Raw genomic sequence first — 24,383 nt, 5'->3', positions numbered from 1 at the left:
AGAAGGTGAGTGAAGAATAGAAATACAGAGGTGAAAAGAACAAGAAATAAGGGGAAATAAGGGGAAAACAGTTATCCAAAGGGAAGAAAGTAAGAGTAGGAAGAAACGGTAAGGACCAGTTTAAGGCAGAGAAAGAAAGAGAGCTGATTAGAAGTCTTATTGTTCCACTGTTGGAGCTTTTGCAGGGCTTTGTCAGGAATAATCCTTAGAAACATGACTGACTTTTCTGGCCAACATGAGATTAGATTGCTTACATGGAATAGTATATGCCAAAGAGAACGTGAGACTAGAGCACTCTTTACTTTAGACGGCTGATCATGTATGTCTTTAATTTTTCTCCTGACTCAGCACGGCAATTTTGTAAAAGGACTTCCCCATATTAATTCCTGGGAACACATCTGATACCAGCAGTTTGTGGCAAAAGCACAGCAAATAGAACTGTCAAGCACTTGCAGAGAAAAAACACATGAGAGTTAGAATGTGTTCTCACGAAGGTGGGTCATGGTTTCTCTTCTGCATGACCCCTACCTTCTAACAATATCGTGTGATTACCTGTGTGTGTGGTGCCTTTAGGTGAGGTTCTCTGACAGGACCGTGGAGCACCACAGTTAGAAAATTTTAGCTACACAATGAAGGCAGGACCATAGAAATACTCTACGTAGGTCATTGTGAACAGGAAATTAAAATCACAATTGCTCTCATGAGATTCATTTAAATCAAAGCCAGCCAGGAAACTTAAAGGATGAGAAGAAATCCTCTCTTTCTCCCACTCTCATCTCCCTGGGAAAGGAGTCGTTAATTGTTCATTACAGGGTATCCCATAATCTCCTTACCAGCCACACGTGAGCTATTTGTCTATCGGTACAATTTTGTCACAGTTTTCTTTTATATAATTTTACTATCACCCTCAAGATTCTTTGTTTCCTGTGTGTGCAGATAGAATTGAATTCTAGGCTTTTTAATGTGACAGGTATTTATTCATTAGATGTGACATATTTGTCACTAAACATAAACTAATCAGGCAAACCACAGCACTTTATCAACCCTGCTGTTGTTTTTTCAGTGAATCAAGTCCATTAAAGAATGCCTTATTATCCAGAAAATATCTTATCTGAAAACTTTACCTGCCCATGATAGAGCCAAGAATAAGGAAGTGTCAAAATACATAGTATGAATCTGTGGAAACACATGTACTTTATTTCTATCAAACTCTACCCACAGAACTAATAGACACCATTTTACTAACTGTATTTGTGTATCTAGCCTATGGGAGGTGGTGACCTGGAAACTAGGAAGGGAGCCAGTGAGTGCACAGTAGTGGGTATGGGGCGTGGTGAGTAGATGGTGAGAGGAAGAAGTGACAGCTGGAAACAGCAAGGGGAAAATGACAAAACATAGACCCAATGCATCAGAAAAAGTAGCCAGCTAGGGTCATTTAATATCAAGGCACACAATCTTACAGCTTTCAGCCATTGAGCATTTTGCTCTATTATATATAGCATTGCATGATGATTGCTGGGTGTGACGTGACCCTCAGCATCAAAGGAAGGTTACATTCTTTTCAGTATATTTAATTGGAGATGTTAACAAAGTAAACAACACATTTAAAATGATTTCTAAATCAAAAACTCAATGAAATATTTTTGAAGCTTTCATTATCTGGATGACACACGAAGATGGTACCCCTTTTTATTAACGAGGATGTATAAGTAAAGCTCTACTGCAGATTTTATTCTTCCATCTATCCTATCACTCTCTCTACTGAATACCCGTGTTTCATTCACTCGTTTACTCACACGAGTGTGAGAAAAACATTGAAAGTATGGTAGCAAGTCTTGGTTTCTTGATTCACTTTTCCTGCCCCTGAGTTATCCAGTGATAGACACATCCCATTTTGTTTAACTACAGGTCATCACTTAGGGAGCTCATTAAAGTAGGAATTATGTATTCTTCAAGTTTTCTGAAGACTAGTGGGACCATAACCTTTAATTCATACTTTTATTCTTTCCTCATTGGAGCCTTAGTAGAGGGTCCTTGATGAAAAAGGAGTTCTGTGGCCTCTCGCTAGAGAAGGGAAGGGGTATGGAGAAGTGGTGTGATTCAGTGAGTACCCCCCACAAAGAAAGGAAGGAAGGCCAGCAGAAGTCTGGGCAGAATAGCCCTCGTGTGGCACAACTTTCTCACGACAACGTCGCATTGTACTGTAACCATCTGTGTAAACAGCTGTCTTCCTAAATACACAGGGATGCCTCAAAGGCTGCCCTGGCATCTTGTCTATTTTTAAAGCCCTGCTTCCAGGTAGAGCGTTGAATCCAAATGTATTAAATTGAAAGAAACATTCGTTAGGGGCTCATATCTAGGAAGGAGAAATGGGAACAACAGATCTGTCATAACAATTAAAACTTTTGCAGAATGTTTTAACAGTTTGTAACTTCTTCAATTTGTCATTTGAGTCCTCCTTCCTGTCTTGCAGTTGTTATCTGCAGTGAAACTCAACCCCCAAGGACCTCTGTTCTTATTTTGGGTTAAACTGGACATAAGAGCTGGGGTGCTGTGTGTCTTCCTCCAGCCACCCTTTATGAGAAAGGACTCAGAACGGATAGCGCAGGTCAAGGGAGATTTAGGACAGAAACTTGGCTTTTGCAGTTTTTCCTGGTTGGGCCGGGAACTCTTTCCAGTCTACACACCCCCTCTAAGGTGCTTACCATCTCTATTTTTAAACTGAAATTCAGTCAGCCTCTATGTTTTCACATTCTGTCCTCCACATGTCCCCAGCAACTCATTTATAAATAATTAAGACTTCTTCAGACCTCTAAACTTTCATAGTAGTGGAACACTGGGATCCCTGTTTACCTAATTTATTGTGGAAAAGGCAGCAATAACTGCTGCTGATGCTAGTAACAACAGCAGTTAATGCTTATTACTCACCATGCACTGTGTGCTAAGCACATCACATGCTTAATCATATCTAACCTTTGCAGCAATATAGTTTACTATTACCATTCTTTAAGATGAGGAAACAGGCTTACAATGAGAGGTTAAGTAAAGTGCCCAAGTACGTGATGGAGCTGGAAGCTGAAGTTGAGGTATCTGAGTCCAGAGATTATGTCTTACTCACTAACTATTAGCTAATATTCCTTATTAAATGGCACTATCCTTATTTTTTTAAAGGTTTAAATGGTCACTTTTAGTTTTGTAGATGTTACTATCCAGAAACAAACACAAATTATTTTCTCTAACATTTTTCAAGGAACAAAATAAAATGAAAACTATTGGACAGATAGTAGGAAATTAAAGGAAATAACCATCCCACATACTTGCAAAATACGATCCCCTTCTCGAATCCGGCCATCTTTGGCAGCAATGCTGTTTGGATCTACCTGTAAGGGAGAGGACACACAGCTTCAACTGGATATGCAATATCCTCCCAGGAACTTAAAAGTGTGGTTTTAAAAAATATTTTTAAAAATGTATTTCAAGTTTTTCTATTGATTTATAGAGTGCATGCCAAAGTTTTCTTCTGTCAACTGATTCTAAAAATGTAAATGAACTATTTTAGAATTAATTACAATAAAATTAAAGAGTGCTAGAGCATGTTAAAAAAAAAAAAGAATATTCACAGGAATAAAAATAGCCACCTCCCAACAAGGCAAAATTCACAATGCTTGGCATCCAGTCAAGGATTACTAGACATACAAAGAAGCAGGAAAATATGACCCTTGATGAGGATTGAATCAATAAAACAAAACTAAACTAGAACTTACACAGCTGTCAGATTAGCAGTCAATGACATTAAAAGAGTTATTATAGGAGATATGGGGATATATGTATATGTATAGCTGATTCACTTTGTTATAAAGCAGAAACGAACATACCATTGTAAAGCAATTATACTCCAATAAAGATGTTTAAAAAAAAAAAAGAGTACTAGAGCACATCTTGATTTGTGGACACTTTTCTCTCCCTGCCTCTCTTTGTTTCTTCCTTCCTTTTATCCTTTCCCCCCCTTTTAATTTAATTTTATTTATTTTTTTTATATCTGTTCACTCATTTCTGTATCCCAACTGTCAGACATGGTCTTCAGCTGACATGATCCTCAGCTGATGTTAATACTAGGACCCAGGAAATTTACTTTCTGCTAGGGTGATTTTTAAATCCTGTCTTAGCTGTCTGAGAAAACCTGATAGCTATACCCTAAGTCCAAACTTATTAAAGGGATTTCTGTGTTATGAGCACATTAATTTATAAAGAGATTTATAATCTATGTAGCTCAAGAAATGAAAAAAATCCTATCCATGTAGATTATTACTAGACACTACTTTACATATAGGGTGAAGTATATTAACTGTCACTTATTTTAGAATAAATAGATATTTAAAGCTCTATTAAGAGTTTATCAACATTTTAATGGGCCAAACTTGAGTGATGACTTACTGTTCACTGGGGGTAATTCCATCTATCACATTTCACATGAAGGCTTCAAACAGTTTATTGGAGCTTATTCTAGCAAAGCCTTTTTTTTTTTTTCCTTTTTAAAGCAAAGTATTTCAAGTGTAGGGTAAGGTTGATCCATCTTATCCAGATGTTAGATATTACTTTTTAATTAGGTGGTGCCAGCCAATAAATGAGTTTTAAGTGATCAATCAAGAACAAAAGACACTATAATTACACGTAAGGTGTATAGGGAAACATTTTTCCCAAGTAATTTTGTTCTGTTCCTGTGGCTTTTTTATTATCCCTGAAAAGTAAAGTTCCAAAGCTGACATGTTTCAATAGTAAACCGAGACTTACTTGAAGGAAATAAGGGATGATTAATCAATTGTATCCTATTTACAAGACATTCACAACTAAAACTTTGTCTTCAGAAGAGTAATCAAACTAATATTAAAATTCTGCATTTGTACCTCCGTACATACTACAAAAGATAATGCTGCAGGTGTTTCCTTATACTTCCTCACCATAAGCAGAGGGGTTATCATAGTTGTTTATTTAAAAGAAGTATATAGGTGAAGTATTCTCTGGAGATTTTTCCATAGTGAGAGCCAGTCAGTAGATTCTTTGGTAAACTGATGCATTTATAGAGCTGAGTAGTTTTCAAGTTCATTAATTATATTATCTCTGCCAGAGTCTAAACACCTCTATACAAGTAATGTGATAAGCATTGTCGTACTAAGTTTCTAGGTGAGGAAGCTGGAGCTCAGTAAGTTACGTAATGTTTTCAAAGTCACGGCCAAGAACTTTGGAACAGCACAGAACAGCAATTAGTATATAGTTTGGGTTCATACACATACATATATACATACACGGTTTCACACACACGTGTGTGTATACATACATATATGCAGGAGTTAGATAACATACCTATATATACTTGTATATGCATATATGTGTTTGCATGTATATGTGTAATTATAAATATGTTTGTATGTGTATATGTATATATATCTCACACACATAATACCTTACTACTTCTCATAAAATGATTCTTTTGGGAGTTTCAAAAAATCACCTATAATAATAAATTTTGCTTCACATTTTTTCAAAATTATTAACACTGAGGGTATTTCACATTTACGTACCTCACTTTTTTTAATTGAAGTATAGTTGATTTACAATGTTGTGTTAGCTTCTGGTGTACAACAAAGTGATTCAGTTATACATGTATGTACATATTCTTTTCCATTGTGGCTTATTACAGGATATTGAATACAGTTCCCTGGGTAAGTACCTCACTTCTTGAAAGTGATTATGGGGCTGAATAAAACAAACCAATGGATGCACTTCTTGGATATGATATTTAAATTTATCAATTCTGTCAGCAGAGTAAAATATCTGATTATTGTGAATATTAGATTTAAAAGTCAATGCTATTGTTAACAGGACAGTTAAAAGACACAGCGGGAACAGAAGGACAAACGTTTGCTGATCAGAAACTTTGCTCGGCTTCCTGTGTACTTAAGGGACTTTACTCAGGTTTAGACAATGTTACAATTTTTGCACTTCTCCTTACTGGGATTCTGTGGTGAAAGCATCCACATTAAATAGGCTGATAATAATTCCACTACTTGGGCAACTTAATTTACTTTCCTAATTGAAAGTGACAACTACTGGCACATTGCCAATTCTTCCCATTCCAGCCTCCCAAGGATTTTCTCATCGTGAGTCATTTCACTGCTCGCTGTCTGCCTCCCTTAACCTCTCCTCCATGGCATTTCTCACCTCGCTGACATAAATGCCGGTGTCTTCTTCATCATCCGTTCGGTAACAGACTGTCAGGCCCAGCTTTTCTTGACTGTTAACACGACACAACTCGACCTCCTGAGAGAAAAACACACACAGAACGACATTTATCTCAGAGAGAAATCAAATCCCGCAGCAGGATGGAGAACTCACTGATATTCTCTAGGCCATCCTGGGACGTCTTCATAATTATTGCCCAACACCTGAAATTAACCCATGTTACCAGAATCCTCACAATTTACTCTCAACATGTAAAAAAGTGTTTTAACTTTTCATTGTAAATTTGGAGATGTGCAGTTTTTTTGTATTAAATCATAAAACTTTACAAAACCACAAATGAAGTTTAAATAAAATATGTATAAATCAAAAATGTGAAATCAAGAAAATATTTGAGAATGTTAAAGTAGGTAGCAAAATGTTTATGAAACTACTGAGAGTACTGTGTTTTTATTTGTATTTTAATAAAACAAAATTAAGTTCAAATAAAAAAAGGCTAAGCTGTACATCAATTCTTCTTTTGAGTTCTATACAACATTATAATAAGCAAGAGTTCTGTGTAGCTCAGGCCAAGGTTTTCTGTTATCTTGTAGCAGCTCTCACCCTTGGAAAGAAATGGGTTCATCCAGGCTGTAGGGAGAGACATCAACAGTCATATGGGCAGAGGCAGTGATTCAAAAATGTAGCAGTAAATGAACAAGGAAACACATTTACTGCAACACATGGCTAAGGGGCTTGAAATGTCAGTCCTTAGGTAATGTATATTGAATCTATTTCTTGATTTATATTCAGTAAAATGATAGTAAATTTCAGTGTATTTCATTTTTATATAATAAAATAGACTTGTACTACTCTCAGAAGCAGATGACTTTTAGAATAAATTGCATAATTCCAAGCACTGAAACACAAATTGGTGCTCTCATCATGGAGAACGTGTTCCTATTGGATGGAGCTTATAAGGTCCTTTAGTAAAGAATCAGATGAGGAAGAACAGAATAAATTTAAATTGGAAATGAAATCTAGACCATCTTTCTAAAACTCAGGCTTTGTGGGAGTTATTTGTCTGTCTTGCTTAATGCTCTCTCTCTAGTGCCTGGAACAGGGGACTGTTCAGTGTGGGGACTCAGTTGATGCTGGTTGAAGGGTGATGGCTTTTATTTCAAAATATATCCTAGTGTTTATAACTTTTTGTAAAACAATAATTAAATAATATTTCCTCTTTAACTGGAGGTAGATTGTGTGTGTGTGTGTGTGCCCACACGCGCACGTGTGTATGAATGAAGGGAATAAAGTTTGTTAATAAAGTATCCGTTTAACTGTATATGATCTGAAATAGTTACCAGGACTAACTAAAGAGAAACTCACTTAATTTCAAACTAGAGGATATTTTCCCGTACACTATGCTACATTTGAAGAAGTATCTTCCCTTTTAACTTTGTATTTCAGTGAAGGTCTTGTCATTGGAAAATAACCATTTATTTTGGCGACGTACTATAAACCAAAGGTAAATCCTTAACAAGGATAGACTGTCATAAGCTCCAGTGACCAATAATTTCACAGCTAATAGCAAATAAAAGAAAATTTAAATCTTCTATCCTGAGACATGTACTGCAAATTGGTGAAGTACATGAAACCATGAAGAATGCTGACTTTCCACCTGGTAGACAAAGATACTCTAAATTACACTACAGAGCTTAAAAAGGGCATAGTGTATGTTGAACAAGAAGAAAAAAAGTCTTTTCACCTAGAGGAAGAATAGCAAACAGTGACATGTTTTGGCACCAGAAGCAAAAAGTATACACCCATCAAGGGCATTTTCAAAATTGGCAACAATTAATGCCTCTAGAGGGAAAGAATACTTGACTAAAACTGTAGCATTAGGAAGGAATTATAGCAACAAAAGAGCTTCGATTACAGCAATGAAGTATACAGTTAAGGAGTAAAGAAGCTTGTGATTCCTAAGAGGTCTACAAGGAAACCTAAACATCCCATACAAAATTGAAAGTGAGACCTTTAAATTAAAGCAAATGAGCTGTATTCGGAGCTGAAATCCATTGACTTTCCATGTCCTTCCAATAGCACCGGAGAAAACACCCCATCCTGTGGGAAGTTGTTTCCAGAGGGAAGCATTCCTTTCGTGAGTGTTTTCTCTACACTCTCCATGCTGTACTATGGTTTGGTGTTTGTTTAGAAGATGCATATCTAAATATTTTGTGGTAAAATGGAACCAATCTATTAAAATAAAAAGGGTAGAACCACCCATACAACACCAATATCACCAAGAATCACGGGGAAACAGAAATCTGAGATCCTGAGGTCAAAATAACTCTTCAATCTTGTCATCTTATTGAACCTAAACAAAACTGTGAAACAGGTCTCAAAGTTACCCACAGCATCTTTGTTTTCAACATCACCCCCTCCCCCTTTTAAGATATTGGGCATCCTCCTACTATTTCTTTTGCTTCCTGGAGTTCCTAAGGCTGCCTACCTAGGAAGCCATTGGGATTTCAGGCTTGCCATCCTAATTATCTCCTAGAAAAACCTGGTATTTGGTGTAGTCTTCCATTCTCTCACAAGTAGCTCTTGAGATATAAAGATAATTGATAAATAAATGTTTCTTAAAGGGATCATCATTAGTAATTATTTAAAATGTGACCCCATCCAGGGTTTGGTGCACACCAATAAAGATTGAAAATACAATTTTTATTACAAGCCTTAATTCAAAGGACTGAATTTATGGAAGTAAGATCCAGGCTCCAGAGGAGGCGCAAGTGAGATTTCTCGGATCCCACAAACCACCGAGCACCAGCCCCAAGTGCGGACTTGCAATTCTTTCTTTGGTTGAGAATGTTTCAGATACTACAGATTTCATATTGGTACACAAAAGCATACATTTTAGAATCAAAGTTTCTTTAATTCTATGACAAAATAACTTATAAGCAGCTACCTGTTGACAATTTTGTTTGTATGAGGTAAAGGAGGCTTTGTAAAGGCTACTTATCTGAAAAGAATCCTCTAGCCCAGGTTTAACTTAGTATTCCCTTCACACAAGTGCACACAAGCCTCTGACTTCTGAAGAAATAACCTTCTGGTAATAGAGAATGTTTTCCCTAACAACTTTCATACCTTTCCCTCTGTCACGAGGAAGCTGTTTGATGAAAAACATAAAAGTGAAATGCTACCTCTGTACATTTTCTCTGTGGAGACAATTCTTGGGTATCTACAAATCAAAGGCAAGCCCGCATGGATGGCACTGCTAACCATCCATATGTCATTTGTGACTGCAGTGGAAGAATCACTTCATATACCCAATGAAACCACATTCATTTTGGCTTAATGTGCTTTAAGATGCTATGTTCTGGGAATATGTACAGTCCCTTAGAAAAATCAAATCACAGTATCTAATCCTGTGAGAAACTGATTATTGAGATTGAGGGTAGAGTAGGAGATTAAAGTTAGTAAAGTTTGCTGTGAAATATCCTTCAAATTATAGAAAGAATGGGATTTTACATAAACTGGTTGCACTACAGTGCTGTGAATATTTTATATATTTTTTATGATTGGGTCTAAGGTGGAACAAGGAACCTAAAAAGAAAAAAAACCACACCTCTGCTTTTTAGATGGAATTCTCTTGCTGGAAGAAGAACTGAGGCTTGAAGCTGCCTGCAATGGTTTTTTAAGCAAATTGTTTCCACGCCCTAAAGAGCTCTTGAGGCCCATGGCATGAGTGAGAAAATTCAGAGGTAATCAGTCTACGCAAGTCAGAATGAAAACCAGGGCTAAACAAGATGGTCACTGATATCAACTGACAATCCCGAGAGAGGGGTCTATTGTGTCCATATCTTTCTTTTAATTTTATTTGTTTTTTGGTTTTTATTCATCAGACAACATAGCCATTACTACACAGGCTTAGTATTGATCATATATCATTGTCTTAAATTTTGTAATGTTCATTAGTAACTAGTGAAATACCATGCTTAGTTGTTCCAACAAAACCTTTATTAAAAATGAATTAAGTAGGAAATATGAAAACTTTAACCCTCACAGCTAAGAGAAGCCTAGATGATCTACTGTGAAAATATTGCTTCAATTCACTCTCTTCTGGATAGTGGAAATCAGGTATAAAACTCAGTAAAAAATAAACGACAAAACTCCTGGAATACCCAAATTGCTATGACTACAACATTTCAGGCTCGGACACCCCAACTCCAAACATTCAAAACAAGTTGCTGCAACTAGTAAATAAATTACATTTTATGGAGACATTAGGGTAAAAGCGAAAGCACGTGGTCCTGTCTTTACGCTAACACCCCTAACCTCACCTCCTCACTCAACCACTTTCCCTTTTCAATGATATTGTTGTGAAATACAGGCAGTGTTTAATCCTATCCTATTCTTAGCGACTTTCTCTTTCTGAATCCTTTGAGAAATAAAACTGCCACATTTTTCTAGATCCAGGTTGTCTGCTTCTCACTGTGGACTCTGAATTGCCTTAGGAAGTCTTAAATTACCCATTTGAGGCTTGTGGGAATGTAATCAATTTTACAGCCTAACAAAGAAAAAGATGTTAATTTTGTTTATACTTTTAACTGGGGAAGGGAATGGATTCACGAGGCCAGTAATTAAGAGTCCATGTCAGGAATAGAAATGGGAAACTTAAAATCAAGGTGAGTGTGACAAGTGGTTTGTATTTTGTATCGTTACTTCTGCTGTGTCAACTAGAGAATCAGGCCAGCGGCATGGGCACCTGCCCTTTAATGGGCTTTCACTCAGTCCTGCTCTGTCTATACCAAAGAGCAAAGGCAGGGCAGGAAACCAGAAAAACGTGCTGTTTGCATCAGACATGTTTTTTTCTTCCTTCCTGTTTTGATATTGTATCTTTTGAGAAAGCTGCACTTGTTTTTAAGTATTAGGATCATGTGGTTTATCTTTGTAGGAATACAGAAATTCAGGGTTTTTCACAGTTGACTCTTGAGATTTGAACAAAACATAAAATGATCATTTAGTAGCTTACGAATGGCACTGCTAAACATCCACAGTCATCTGTGTCCAGATTTTGTGCTTTATATGTTAGTTGTGGGCGGGTCTACATCAATATAATTCAACATATCATAGCAATGTACAGAAAAGGCTACTCACAAAATGTCATTTCCATAGTTGCTTTACTTCTAAAACATCTACTTTAAGCAGTCCATGCTCTGATCAGCTTCCATTCCCACTCCACCATTTGTGCTCTCTCACTGGACCCTGAACATGTTGACCCTTCCACTTTTCACTATCAATAATTCCCTCACACCCTCCCCTCTCTCCTTGCCCAGCTTGGAGCTGCAGTTAGTCACGATACTCATAAAAATCCACGTCCTTGTTGTTCTCTGCCTTCACCGTATCACCCAGCAAAGGTCAATCACTGCTAAGCCCAACTATTCACTTCCTTGTGTTCCCACCTAAGCAGCTGTATGGTCCTGGAGGAAAAGGCACAGCCATCCTAACTACATGGACTGCTTTCACTGTAAACTCATTCCCACAAACTTCAGATGGGCCATCAACACTGCCTGACAATTGCACATGCTTCCCTCGTCAAGCTGCTCCACTTTCCTCAATTTTCCAACACAACCTGCCCACTCTCAGTTGATGACCTCCCCTCAGAACTCACTGGATGCTAAGACATTCTTATTACCTCAACTTTCCGCTCTCCCAGATGAGTATTTCACACCCTTTTTCTCTGCAACTCTGCTAGGGTGCCTTCTCTCTCTTCACTTGTGGCCAATCATTCTATTCCACACTTGGAGAAAAAAGAAGCCATGAAATGGAAACCACTGTATCTTCCCTCCACTCAGCATATTAATCTAAGTTTATCTGTATCCACCCTGTAGGCAATAATTCTGTTACAGTGGAAGAAAGATCACCAATTCTATCAAAGGCCAATGCTTCCACTTGGTAAACCATTCCTTTTTTTTCTTTTCAATTTTTTTTCCTCCTGGAATTATTCCTTCTCTTTCTCCTGCATTATCAGTTTCTCTTTCCCTATGAGATCATTCCCATTGCCAGACACACACACACACACAAAGGAAAAATATCATCCATATGGGATGGGGAGGGAGGAAACCCCACAAAGATGATGGTCAGCTCTAGGTTGAGGGCTACTGGAAGAATCAAATAAAAATGCCTTGGAAGACATAATGGAATTGACTTGGTGCTTACCAAGGCCAGACTTCTGAGCAGAGAGCACTGGCCGTGCAAAGGCACGGATATAGGGAACAACATATCATGTTAGAGGAGCCTTAAGTAGTTAATGTGTGTGAAGCTAAGCGTTGAAGATTGGAGTGGGTGAGTGAGCATGATGAAGAATAAAACTGGAGAAGTGGCAAGATCATAGAAGAATGACTGCACTATACTGAATAATTTGGACTCTGTAAAAAAGTAAAGAAGACTCACCGAAAGGGAAATAACATAGTCTGATTTGCAGTTTGGAAAATGGCTTCAGCAGTAGCATGGTGGATGAGTTGGAGGGGTTAAGAGATGGAGAGACAAGTTGGGAATGTTACCAGTTCATGCAAGAGAAGGTAGGAGCTTGAATGTAAACCGTGTCATATAAGTCCTTAAACAACGTTACTATTATTTCTACTTTATTGATGAAGAAAATGAGGCATAGAGATAAGTAACTTGCCCAGAGTCACACAGCAAGTCAGAAGCAGAGCTGCAATTCAAGGCCTAACTAAAGGACTCATCCTGAATTCTCAACAGCTCCTTGCTCTGGTTCCAGTTACAGCTCTTTCTGATTTTTCAGTTTTCAGCTTAAATAATATCCTGGATAGTATCCCTCTCCATCACTCTTTCTGAAGCAGGGTCTCCAAAATTTTCTACAGAAATTTCACCAATGCTTAGTAACTTCTTGACAACTATGATTATTTATTCTTTTTTATTAGCAAATTTGTATTTTATTAAGTTGCTTATTTTTATTGTTGGTTTCCTTTACTATTCTTTAAGTGGATATTTTCTGTTATGTTTATTATATCCCGCAAGCCTTAGATATGAAAGAAGGAAACTCAGCTCTTGAGGACAGTGCCATGCCATCTTCTTTACATTCCTAATACCAGCAGAGTCTGGGGATTTATGAGAAGCCCCCCAGGCATCTGCGGGATGAGTTAACTACTATAGTGAAGTTGGATTTAGGCTATAATTGCTTTGGCTATGTTTGTACCTCAGTATAATCGTATTAGATTAAGTAGAATAGATTCAGAAAGCTGTTCAAACAATAAATGTGACTGACTCTCTTATAATTTCTGCCAACAAGATAATTAATCACAGTGAACTAGAAAAATCAAGCAAAATTAACTATAAAATACTCATTCTAAGAATTCTTCTAGCACGTTTAGTTTTTATTCACTTTATTCACCTGACACTTTCTTAGCACCTGCTATGTGCCAAGGCCCTCATTTAGCACTGGAAACTTTTAGGTACCAACCGTTGTGATAAATGTTTTGGGAATACTGTCACATTTAGTTTTATAAAAATATGACAGACTAATATAGTGTATCACGGTTATTTACGGTCTAACCAGCGTTCATTCTCTCTCTTTTTGAAAGCATGACCCTAAATTTCTTGCGCAGAATCACACCTTCTTCTTTCCTTGTCTATATGTCTGTTCAACACTGATTTCAGCTTTAGGGGCAGTCATGTGACCTAGATATCAGCCAATGAGTGTATTTTATTTCCTTAGCTGTAGTGATCATTTCAAGGATGGATATTTGATATGGTTCAAGCCCATAAATATCAGGCCTGAGAGTTTTGTTGAAACTATTGGGAAAAGAACACTTGCCTTCCCTGTTGTACTTGAACCTGCAAGACTATAGGAGCAGCTCAAATCTTCATCTTCTCACACTATATAGAGCCTGGGGGTAAATGCAACAAAGAGGAGATAAAAGCCAAAAGATGGAGAAAGACTAAAATTTAGTGGCATCGTTTGAGCCCCTGCATCAAGTTATACCTGAAATAGTAAACTTCTGGAATTTTCAATTCAGAGAGTCAATACATCTTCCTTTTCTCCATAAGTATTTGTTTTGTGTCTTCTGTTTTTTGGATCAGAGTCCCAAATTTTGGTAGATAGTATAAATTTCATTTTATAGATAAAACAATTCAGGACCAGCATTAAGTAATTTACCTAAAGTTACTTAGCAACTATTTGTCTGAGTCAGAAATTGAATATAGGTTTGTTTTTTTTTTTCCTTTTACTCCAAAGCTTGTTTTTTCACTCTATACGCTCTTCTAGTCCAACGATGATTTAAGAGCTCATTATTAGACTGAGGCTTAAACACTTAAAGAACTCAGAAAAGTTCAATGGGCTACATGGTAGAAAATAGATGAGTCAAGGGATGAACCAAAAGAGGGAAAGCTCCAGAGAGAAGCTACTTTCACGCAGTGGGTGAGAAGTTCATTGCAGCTATAGCAAAGGGTTGCTGAGGGGAGTATTAAGAGATGATGCTAGAGAGGTGAGTTAGGACCAAAGTCTAAAAGATCTCATAACCAGAGTCCTGGCAGAAAAGGGAGAGGGAGATCAATATGCAAAATTTGGGGCATTCCAGCTTCTATAAACTACAAAGAGTTATGAAACTAGGACTTCTGAGAGAAAGCAAGGACTTGATTTTCTGGTATTCAACTGAGGCAGAAGCATAAATTTCTTCTATTTTATTTTTAATATTGATTAAATTTTAAGAAAATTAATATAATCATAAGTTACTTCATAGGATTACTTGTAAGGAAATTTTAGACACAATTTAACTTGTCCTCCAACTTTTATCAATAGAAATGACTTTCCCACATTTACCTGGTAATTTAGTGGCAGAGCTAAGATAGAAGCCAAGTCTCCTGACTTTCATTCAATTGCTCTTTTTTACTGTTATCTCGTTGGTTCTTATATTATTCTTTACGTAATTCTCACCTGGGATGATCAGTTGGGGTGTGCAGGGAGGAGAGTGTGATGGGAATGGGAAAATCACTGCAGGAAATGAGAGAAGCTGATGGAAGTGGGTTACCTAGGTGAAATGTGTGGAAGCAGGAACAAGGTTGGCAAGTGATGTTAGCTGTAAGGCAAACTGAATCAGGGTGATGACACAGGACTCAAGGAGAAAAGGGCTTGAGTTGACATCTTATTTTAACTATTCTTTCAACCCTTTGTGTCTATAGCAGACTTAAAAAGAAGAAATAACACACTAAACTTTTATATAAAAGTATTGTCCATTCTCTGAGAGGCTCAAACACCTATTGTCATTCTCATAGTACTGCATTTCACCTGGTCCTGCTGTCTTTATTGTATCTCTACTCCTGCCATTTGTAAGCTCTCTTCTCTTTGAATTACGGAAACTAGCTTTTTCAAAAGAAAATGTTAACAGCATTTCTTTGATATTGGTCATGTGCATTCTGAAGAGTAAATAGTCGAAAATGATAGGGCGACCCTTTGTGCCATGGTAGTCCTTGATTCAGTGCTTTTGAGCTTGGCCATGTTTTCCATAAAGGAGATCAGCTAAAGAGATACCATTTATTATTTGGGGTGCTGTTTTAAAGTAAAAAAAAAAATCATTTTGAAGAGCAGACATTTACTTGAGAAAGAAAAATATCTTTTACTTAAATATAAGGCAACCTATAGCTACTCTGGGTGGCAGAGTGAGCATAGTAGAGGAATAAAAGTAAAATCTACACATTCGCAAAATGATCCTCAGGAGCACCTACAAGGGGATTGAGTAAACTAGGACTGAAATAGGTTATAAATATTAACACTGGGTGACAGAGTTATCACTGCTTTATCTAAGAGAAAACAATGCCATTTGGAAGCTAACCTTTTGGAATATTGGAAGCCCTGTTAGATATTTGGCACAGAAGTTGATATACTGCCTATCCCTTGACAGGTAGGATATATAGATAAGAACAAAGTGGCAAAGAAGGCAGAATGAAGAGCTACAGGGCTGTGGTCTAAGATAAACCCAAGAAGGAATATATTTATGTTTGGTGGCTAGGACTAAAAGACTGCTCCAAAGGGCCCAGAGTTTAGTAGAGATGGTAGATTTACTGTGAACCAAAGTTAAAGAAAGGAAAGAATCTGGGGCATGATAGCAAAAACTACTTTTTTGAACTTAAATGGAGATAGTAATCTAAATTTATCAGATAATATTCCATTTATCATGCTCCATGTTGGGTCAATACGTTGATATGCAATGGAAATTTTTTTGCTAAAAATAGTGCAAAGCCACTGTGTTCTTCATAGGTAGGGAAATTAGGTGTAAAACTTACACAGAAACTACAAAGATTTTACATTGTAAAACATTACGTAGAATAAATTTGTGTTCCTGGAAGTGGATCAGAGGAAGAAGTCTTTTATGTTATTATATTTTTTTGTGTGTGTGTTATTATATTTTTATACCTAATATTTAAGACCTTGGTTGAAAATATGATCAAATAATGAATTAATTATTTTTCTAACTACAAAAATCCAAAATATCATCTGCCTTACCATGATCATTCAAAAATACGGTATTTTATTCAAGCTTATCATGGTCAGTAAGTAACTTGTTCCACAAGATTCGCTATGAAAAGATGTTTGGTGTCCCACAACTCCAGATTAGTACCACAGTGTATAATAATAATAATAAATTTCTTTGTAAATATATAGTGATTAATTGTAGGTAACAGGCTGATCCTGAATTCATTCATTATTTCATATTTGGTTGGTTCTATGTTTTGCCACTGGCCATTATCCAAAGTGTTCAAAGAACTCATCTGAAAGCACAGATTCTAGATTTTTCCTTTTCTATCCCTTCTTTATGGAGCCAGCTCTCCTAGTTATTTTTTAAGGCCAGTCTGTTATGATACATGAAATGCACTGCATCTTTATTGTACTGGCAATAAAATTCTAATAACATGCATTAAAACCAATTAGTAGACCTGAATATCTCCTGATCTAATGAATGAGAAAAGGAGGGCCTACATTTATCTATTTCAGATATTATACATTGAATTCTAGACTGGGAGACGCCCGTGTCTCTGTTGACACAACAGAATTTGTCAATCCTTTTCAGAACTTCTCTTTATTTGAAAAGCATTTAGGAACTTTTCCAGCATTATGTTATTAAGGAAACATAAAAGGAAGATTAACAAAGCAGAAGAAGAGGGGAAATAAATAAATCTGTTGACAAAATGAACTTTATTTCCATCAACTGGTTATTGGAGCAGGAAATACAGGCTTTTCTAATGAGGCACTGGGCCATGATGGCGAGTTTTCTTCTAAGCCATTTTAGAGTCGGGGCCAGGGAGCTTTTCCTGTGGTCATCATAACAGGAAAAGGTACAAGACTTTTAAACCTGTCAAGATCACATAAAAGTTATAATAATTATTCCCAAATTAATTTTTCCCTGTTCTTTTTCTTGTTTGGTAAAGTAGCAGTTTCATATAATCAAATGTGTTCACATTACCGCCATAGATATTTCTGATCTAACCAAGGAAAACAAATCCTAAAAACATTTCTCTTACAAAAGACAACAAAAGGTTAAAAGTGTGGAAGTTAAAGCTTTGCATTTTATTCAACATTTTTACATTTTCTCCAAAAGCTCAAGATAGTTGGTGAGTTATTTATTTTTCTTAAATCAAGAAGCAATGCGAATAAAGCAACGAACAAAGGATTAATCTCCAAAATATACAAGCAGCTCATGCAGCTCAATATCAAAAAAACAAACAACCCAATCAAAAATGGGCAGAAGACCTAAATAGACATTTCTCCAAAGAAGATATACAGATTGCCAACAAACACATGAAAGGACACTCAACATCACTAATCATTAGAGAAATGCAAATCAAAACCACAATGAGGTATCACCTCACACCAGTCAGAATGGCCATCATCAAAAAATCTACAAACAATAAATGCTGGAGAGGGTGCGGAGAAAAGGGAACCCTCTTGCACTGTTGGTGGGAATGTAAATTGATACAGTCACTGTGGAGAACAGTATGGAGGTTCCTTAAAAAACTAAAAATAGGGGGCTTCCCTGGTGGCACAGTGGTTGAGAATCTGCCTGCCCATGCAGGGGACACGGGTTTGAGCCCTGGTCTGGGAAGATCCCACATGTCGTGGAGCAACTAGGCCCATGAGCCACAATTACTGAGCCTGTGCATCTGGAGCCTGTTCTCTGCAACAAGAGAGGCAGCGATAGTGAGAGGCCTGTGCACTGCGATGAAGAGTGGCCCCCGCTTGCCGCAACTAGAGAAAGCCCTCGCACAGAAACTAAGACCCAACACAGCCATAAATAAATAAATAAAAATTAAAAAAGACAACCTAAAAATAGAACTACCATATGACCCAGCAATCCCACTACTGGACATCTACCCTGAGAAAACCATAATTCAAAAAGAGTCATGTACTACAATGTTCATTGCAGCTTTATTTACAATAGCCAGGAGATGGAAGCAACCTAAGTGTCCATCGACGGATGAATGGATAAAGAAGATGTGACATATATACACAATGGAATATTACTAATCCATAAAAAGAAACGAAATTGAACTATTTCTTGTGAGGTGGATGGGCCTAGAGTCTGTTATACAGAGTGAACTAAGTCAGAAAGAGAAAAACAAATACCATATGCTAACACATATATATGGAATCCAAAAAAAAAAAAAAAGGTTCTAATGAACCTAGGGGCAGGACAGGAATAAAGACGCAGACATAGAGCATGGACTTGAGGACACGAGGAGGGGGAAATGTAAGCTGGGACAAAGTGAGAGAGTGGCATGGACATATATACACTACCAAACGTAAAATAGATAGCTAGTGGGAAGCAGCTGCATAGCACAGGGAGATCAGCTCGGTGCTTTGTGTCCATCTAGAGGGGTGGGATAGGGAGTGTGGGAGGGAGATGCAAGAGGGAGGGGATATGGTGATATATGTGTAGGTATAGCTGATTCACTTTGTTATACAGCAGAAACTAACACAACATTGTAAAGCAATTATACTGCAATAAAGATGTTAAAAAAATGCAATAAATATAATATTTCACTTTCACATTTTTAACTAAAAATAATTGTAGTTTCTTCAAAAAAGAAGCAATGTATGCATTTGAAATACAACCATTCTTAGAAGGGAGAAAGTTCATTTGGGAGAGGTATGTGCATTTTAAACATTGGAGCAGCTTTCACAAAATGTACATAAAATTATTTACAGGTATAATTTCATGTATACCTATTTTCTAAGTTTGGTCATAGCTCCTTGTCTGTACCTATACGATTCATAATTAACAATGACCTGTAATGTTTATCACATATTATCGTATGATCTATTTTTTAAAAATGGAAAATAAGTAATGATATGGATTTTTCAGAGCTTGTAAAGTTTCATAAGAATGCACATATTCTCACATATATGTATCAATTTTTATTCTAGATGGTATAATTTCCCCAGTGACTAGTGTATAGGTGTGTAATTGTATGTTTGTATAACCATGATGCCATTTTGTGGCATTTAAAGTAGTAGTAATTTATTATATTGGATAAACAATTAAATAAATAATGATCAGGTTAAATTATTTATTTATTTTACATATTTATTTATTTAAATTATTTTATGGTTATTTGCCCAACTGCTTTATGAACTGCTTTTTCCTTGGGTCTTTGAAGAGTAGACATGTTTCTCTATTTGTTGTTAATGAGATCAGTCTGAATATTTTGACCACTTGAAAATTTCCATCATTGCATTATGTATTCTACAGCTTGATTTGATAACTACATACAAAAACATGGATCATCAAAATTAACCTGAAGTATATCAGCATCTGTTCACTACCACATAATTTATAATAGCAAAGTATCATAAATGTCCTCAATGTCCACAATATGGGACTTCTTAAATAAATAAGGGAATATCTGAACGATCGATTATTAACACTCTGGAGGACTTTCATAACATGGGAAATGATCATTATAAATACTAAAGCAGGACACAAATTTATATACCATAACCATCTCCCTTTTGTGTGTTTTTTTAGTTTTATATTCAAATAAAAATTCCTGGAAGAAAATATGAGTAGTTAGCTCTAGTTGCTGTTATTATGATCATGAGTCCTTTCTTTTTAATATACCCTTGTATTTCCAAGCATATTTTCTGTGAGTATATACTTACCTAGAATCAGAAAAATAAGCATTATTTTAAAAAAACAGATATTAATCATTGAAAACAAATGGGTGCTCTGTACATCATGGTAGCTGGCAGATCTCTATTCCTTCCTTTCTACACAATCATCTTATTTACTAGAAAATACTAATTAAAAAGCAAGGAAAAAAAGTAAGTTGATCAATTCAGTGAAGTGAGAAGAAACTAAACATAAACATCAAAGAAACACTGTGTGAGGGTTAGAAGCTCAATGGCAGTACTATGGGCATTATCTTCATCTAAAGGAGACACAGACACTAAACCTTGGTTGTTTTTATTTTTTTTATTTTTATTTATTTTTTTTTTGCGGTACGTGGGCCTCTCACTGTTGTGGCCTCTCCTGCTGCGGAGCACAGGATCTTCCCGGACCGGGGCACGAACCCGTGTCCCCTGCATCAGCAGGCAGACTCCCAACCACTGCGCCACCAGGGAAGCCCCTTGGTTGTTTTTTAATGCCCCAAATTTAGCCAAGCTTTTCATTTATGGAGCTCTAGGGCCTGAAGTTCTTTGTGCTCGTAGTAGGGCCAAATCTACATGAACACGTCAGACTTATCGACCCTCCACAATTCTGATCTTCTTTCCCAACTTGCTTAATGACATTACCATTGTGTCAGTCAGCCCCATTTAGGTCTTCACTGTTATCTTGTATTCTCCAACTGTGGCCTTTACAGATAATGAACATTGCCTATAAAATGATTCTCCTTTCTCCTTTTCTTCCTACTCCCTTTGCTGTTGCTCTGGTTCAGTCTTGTAATTTTTCTTCTCCACCTTTTCAATCCCCTTGAATCATCTGGAAGATTACTGCTTGATTAATCTTATTAATATGTCTTTAACACATTATTTCATGCTCAAAAGCATTAATGGTTCCCACTGATTACTGAATTAAGTCAAAAGTTCTCAGACTGACTCTCCAGACTCTCTGTAATCTGATCCCAAACGACATCTGTACAACATCTCTTATTCTTCTGCTTAAAGATCTGATGACCTGGCCAAACTGGAGTAGAAATCATTTCCCAGATCTGTCAGACTTTCTTCCTCCTTATCAAAATGTATGGCGCTTCATTTGCTATCCCTATTAAAATTCTGCCTATATTTAACATCTAATAAATTATGAACTTCCGAAAGGTGGAGGAAATGTATTCAACTTTGTATCTCAGTGTTGATAGTAGGAACTTGCAAGTAGTAAATGCTTGTGCCTGTTTGCTAAATAAATGAATCCATTTCAAACCACACCTGTGTCGCAGTCTCTTTATCACCCAGAAGTACTCTTCATCCCTCTGGGTACACAGTGGTCTCTGCATCTCTAATTCAATACAAATCATACTCGGCCTTACATGTCATTATGGAAGACAGGGACATTCCCAGTTTATAGGCGTTAGGATTTCCCTGCATCTGGCCATGTCTAGAAGACTAGTAGAGATGAACCGCTAGGAACTATTTGTAAGAAAGCTTATGAATCTCCCTGTGAAAAAGGATACAAAGACTCAAAGAATAGGACTCAAAAAGTAAGACTTCTGTGTTTGACAGTTATGTTGTGCTAGGTACTTTGAAGAGCCTTCCTGCTGAAAACAGCTAATGAGGCTGACCTACTTCTTTTATTTATTTTTAAAGTATTACTAGGATGACAAAATAACAGTAAATACTCAGAGGACAAAACAAATGAGTGAAGGTGAGAATTTGGAAAAGAATAATCAGGAATCAGATTTTATCCTTGAGAGTATTTACTGATTTAAGTGAAGCTAGGCCTCAATGTCCACAGTTTCACAGAGCACAAAGAATAGGAGACAATGCCCAGAGCCTATTCAAGATAAAGAGTCTAACAGGAGACCACAGGAAGGAAGCTGGGAGGCCCAAGAGCTATTGACTTAGTGTTATGGTGAAAAAGAAATACAACACCTCTCTCCCAGGGCATTGCAAAGAGAACTGTCTATCGTGAATTTTGGTCTTGAATGAAAGGGAGAAAAGTCTCACCTGAGAATAAGCAATAACAAGCTGGCCCCTACGCAAACTTCATGGATGTTTGCACCTCCAATTCAGACTGCCTGGAGGGGTAACGATGGTATCTACAACAGTTCAAGCTGATAATTAAGTTTAAAGTAGTCCTGGGAGGGTGATATCCCCAGGAGCCCAGCAGAAACAAACTCATGCTTTCTGGCTGGAGAAACCCAGGCCTCAAAGTGTGCCAGGGACAAAGTTGGAATTAAAATGTGCTTAGAGTCAAATTTCACAAAGTACACAAAGAAACAGTGCACCATGAGTGAAATCCAGCAGGAGAAAAAAAAAATTAAATAGGAATCATAACTGGAAAGACATTGCAAACATATACAGAGAGATTTAACATAATGAAAGAAATAGGAGCAAGGATGGTAAATATGAGTAATGAGTATAAAAATAACCAATAAAAAAGAATAAGAACGGGGCTTCCCTGGTGGCGCAGTGGTTGAGAGTCCGCCTGCCAATGCAGGGGACACAGGTTAGTGCCCCGGTCCGGGAAGATCCCACATGCCGCGGAGCGGCCAGGCCCGTGAGCCATGGCCGCTGAGCCTGCGCGTCCGGAGCCTGTTCTCCGCAACGGGAGAGGCCACAACAGTGAGAGGCCCGCATACCACAAAACACAAAAACAAAAACAAAAACAAACAAACAAAAAAAGAATAAGAACTTATAGAAATGAAAATTATAATAATTGGAGTTAAAATTTAAAGGATGCATTTAAGAGCAGATTAGACAGACCTGAGGGATCGCTCAACTAGAAATTAGTGAACTAGAAGATAGATTTGACAAAATTATCTAGAATGCACACAAAGAGACAAGGAAATGAAAAGTAGGAAACAGGAGTTAAGAAATATGGAGATAAAGGCTGAAAATACTCCAGAACTGATGAAAACCACTAATCCACTGAAATCAGGAATCAGTGCCTTTATTGTGTACCATACCTGTATCTGTATTGTGTATCAGTAAAGATACAGTGGAATGGTACTTTTGTTGTGCTGAGATAAAACATCTGCTGACCTAGAGTTCTATACTTGGGAAAATGTTTTTTACGAGAGTAAAATAAAGATATTTTCAGATAAACAGAAAAACCAAACTATTTTGCCAGTAGCAGACTCTCACTAAAGAAAGCTAAAAGATGTATGCTAAGTTCAGAAGGAAAACTCAGATGGAAGGACTTAAGTGCAAATAGAAATGAAGAATAAAGAAAATCTAAAGAAATATGAAGTATATATAACAACTCATACTATATAATGGCTTAAGGGGTTAAAAGAAGGCCAGGAAAAATTAAAATGCTTCTAAAGGTATCATATAAGTCAGGAAGGGTGTGGTTTGCTTAAGTGTTCTTGAGTCTCTATACAGTATTCCTGTTAAGGATGAGGGTAAAGATATTGTTAATTACAAAAAAAAAAAAAATCAATACACTAAGTTTTATAAGATAAGCACTAAAGCAACAGAAATAGTTCATATTACCATATTGTAATCCAGCAGAGGGGAAAAATTGGAATGAGAAAGACAATCAATTTACATTAAAGACAAGAAAGGATAGAAAAAGAAACAGAAAAGTGAAAACACAGCACAGTATAAGAAAATATAATTATGCCCAAATTTATAAATAATTATGAGTGTAAACAGACAAAATCATGTAGTTAAAAGACAAAAAAATGACAAAATATAAATGCAAACAGACCACCACTGCTGCTAGCATAAAAGAACAACATTCCAGCTCTATAAAAAGTGTACAAGAAAGGCTCACAACAAGACATTGTCAAAAAGGCATGCAAAACATAACAATTCAGAAAAGGTGAAAGTAAAAGTTGGCAAAAGTTATGCCACAAAATACTAAGACTAAGCTGGTGTAGCTATGTTATTAGTATAGTAGAATGTATTGTAGAACAAAGATAATCGCAAAAAATGTCACTACATTTTTTTAAAATGATCTAAAATTGTAGAAAACAAAAATGATAGA

General features: G+C 36.7%; 1 protein-coding gene across 1 annotated transcript in view; it reads right to left on the bottom strand.

Annotated features, from left to right (window-relative positions):
- PDZRN4 (PDZ domain containing ring finger 4) overlaps positions 1-24,383 on the bottom strand; it is a 144,721-nt gene that overhangs the window by 13,269 nt on the left and 107,069 nt on the right. The window contains exons 4-5 of the mRNA XM_089920547.1: positions 6,220-6,318; positions 3,318-3,380 (exon numbers count right to left, since the gene is read on the bottom strand). Coding sequence (XP_089776673.1) covers positions 3,318-3,380; positions 6,220-6,318 — 162 coding nt within the window. The remainder of the gene's footprint in view (positions 1-3,317; positions 3,381-6,219; positions 6,319-24,383) is intronic.

This window comes from Delphinapterus leucas, chromosome 11, assembly GCF_059928025.1.
Source record: "Delphinapterus leucas isolate spDelLeu-1000000601 "Yukka" chromosome 11, BTC_Dleu_Yukka2, whole genome shotgun sequence".
In the NCBI taxonomy this organism is placed as follows: Eukaryota; Metazoa; Chordata; class Mammalia; order Artiodactyla; family Monodontidae; genus Delphinapterus; species Delphinapterus leucas.
The sequence above is the reverse complement of the archived record's forward strand: the minus strand, read 5'-3'. Positions and strand labels throughout refer to the sequence as shown.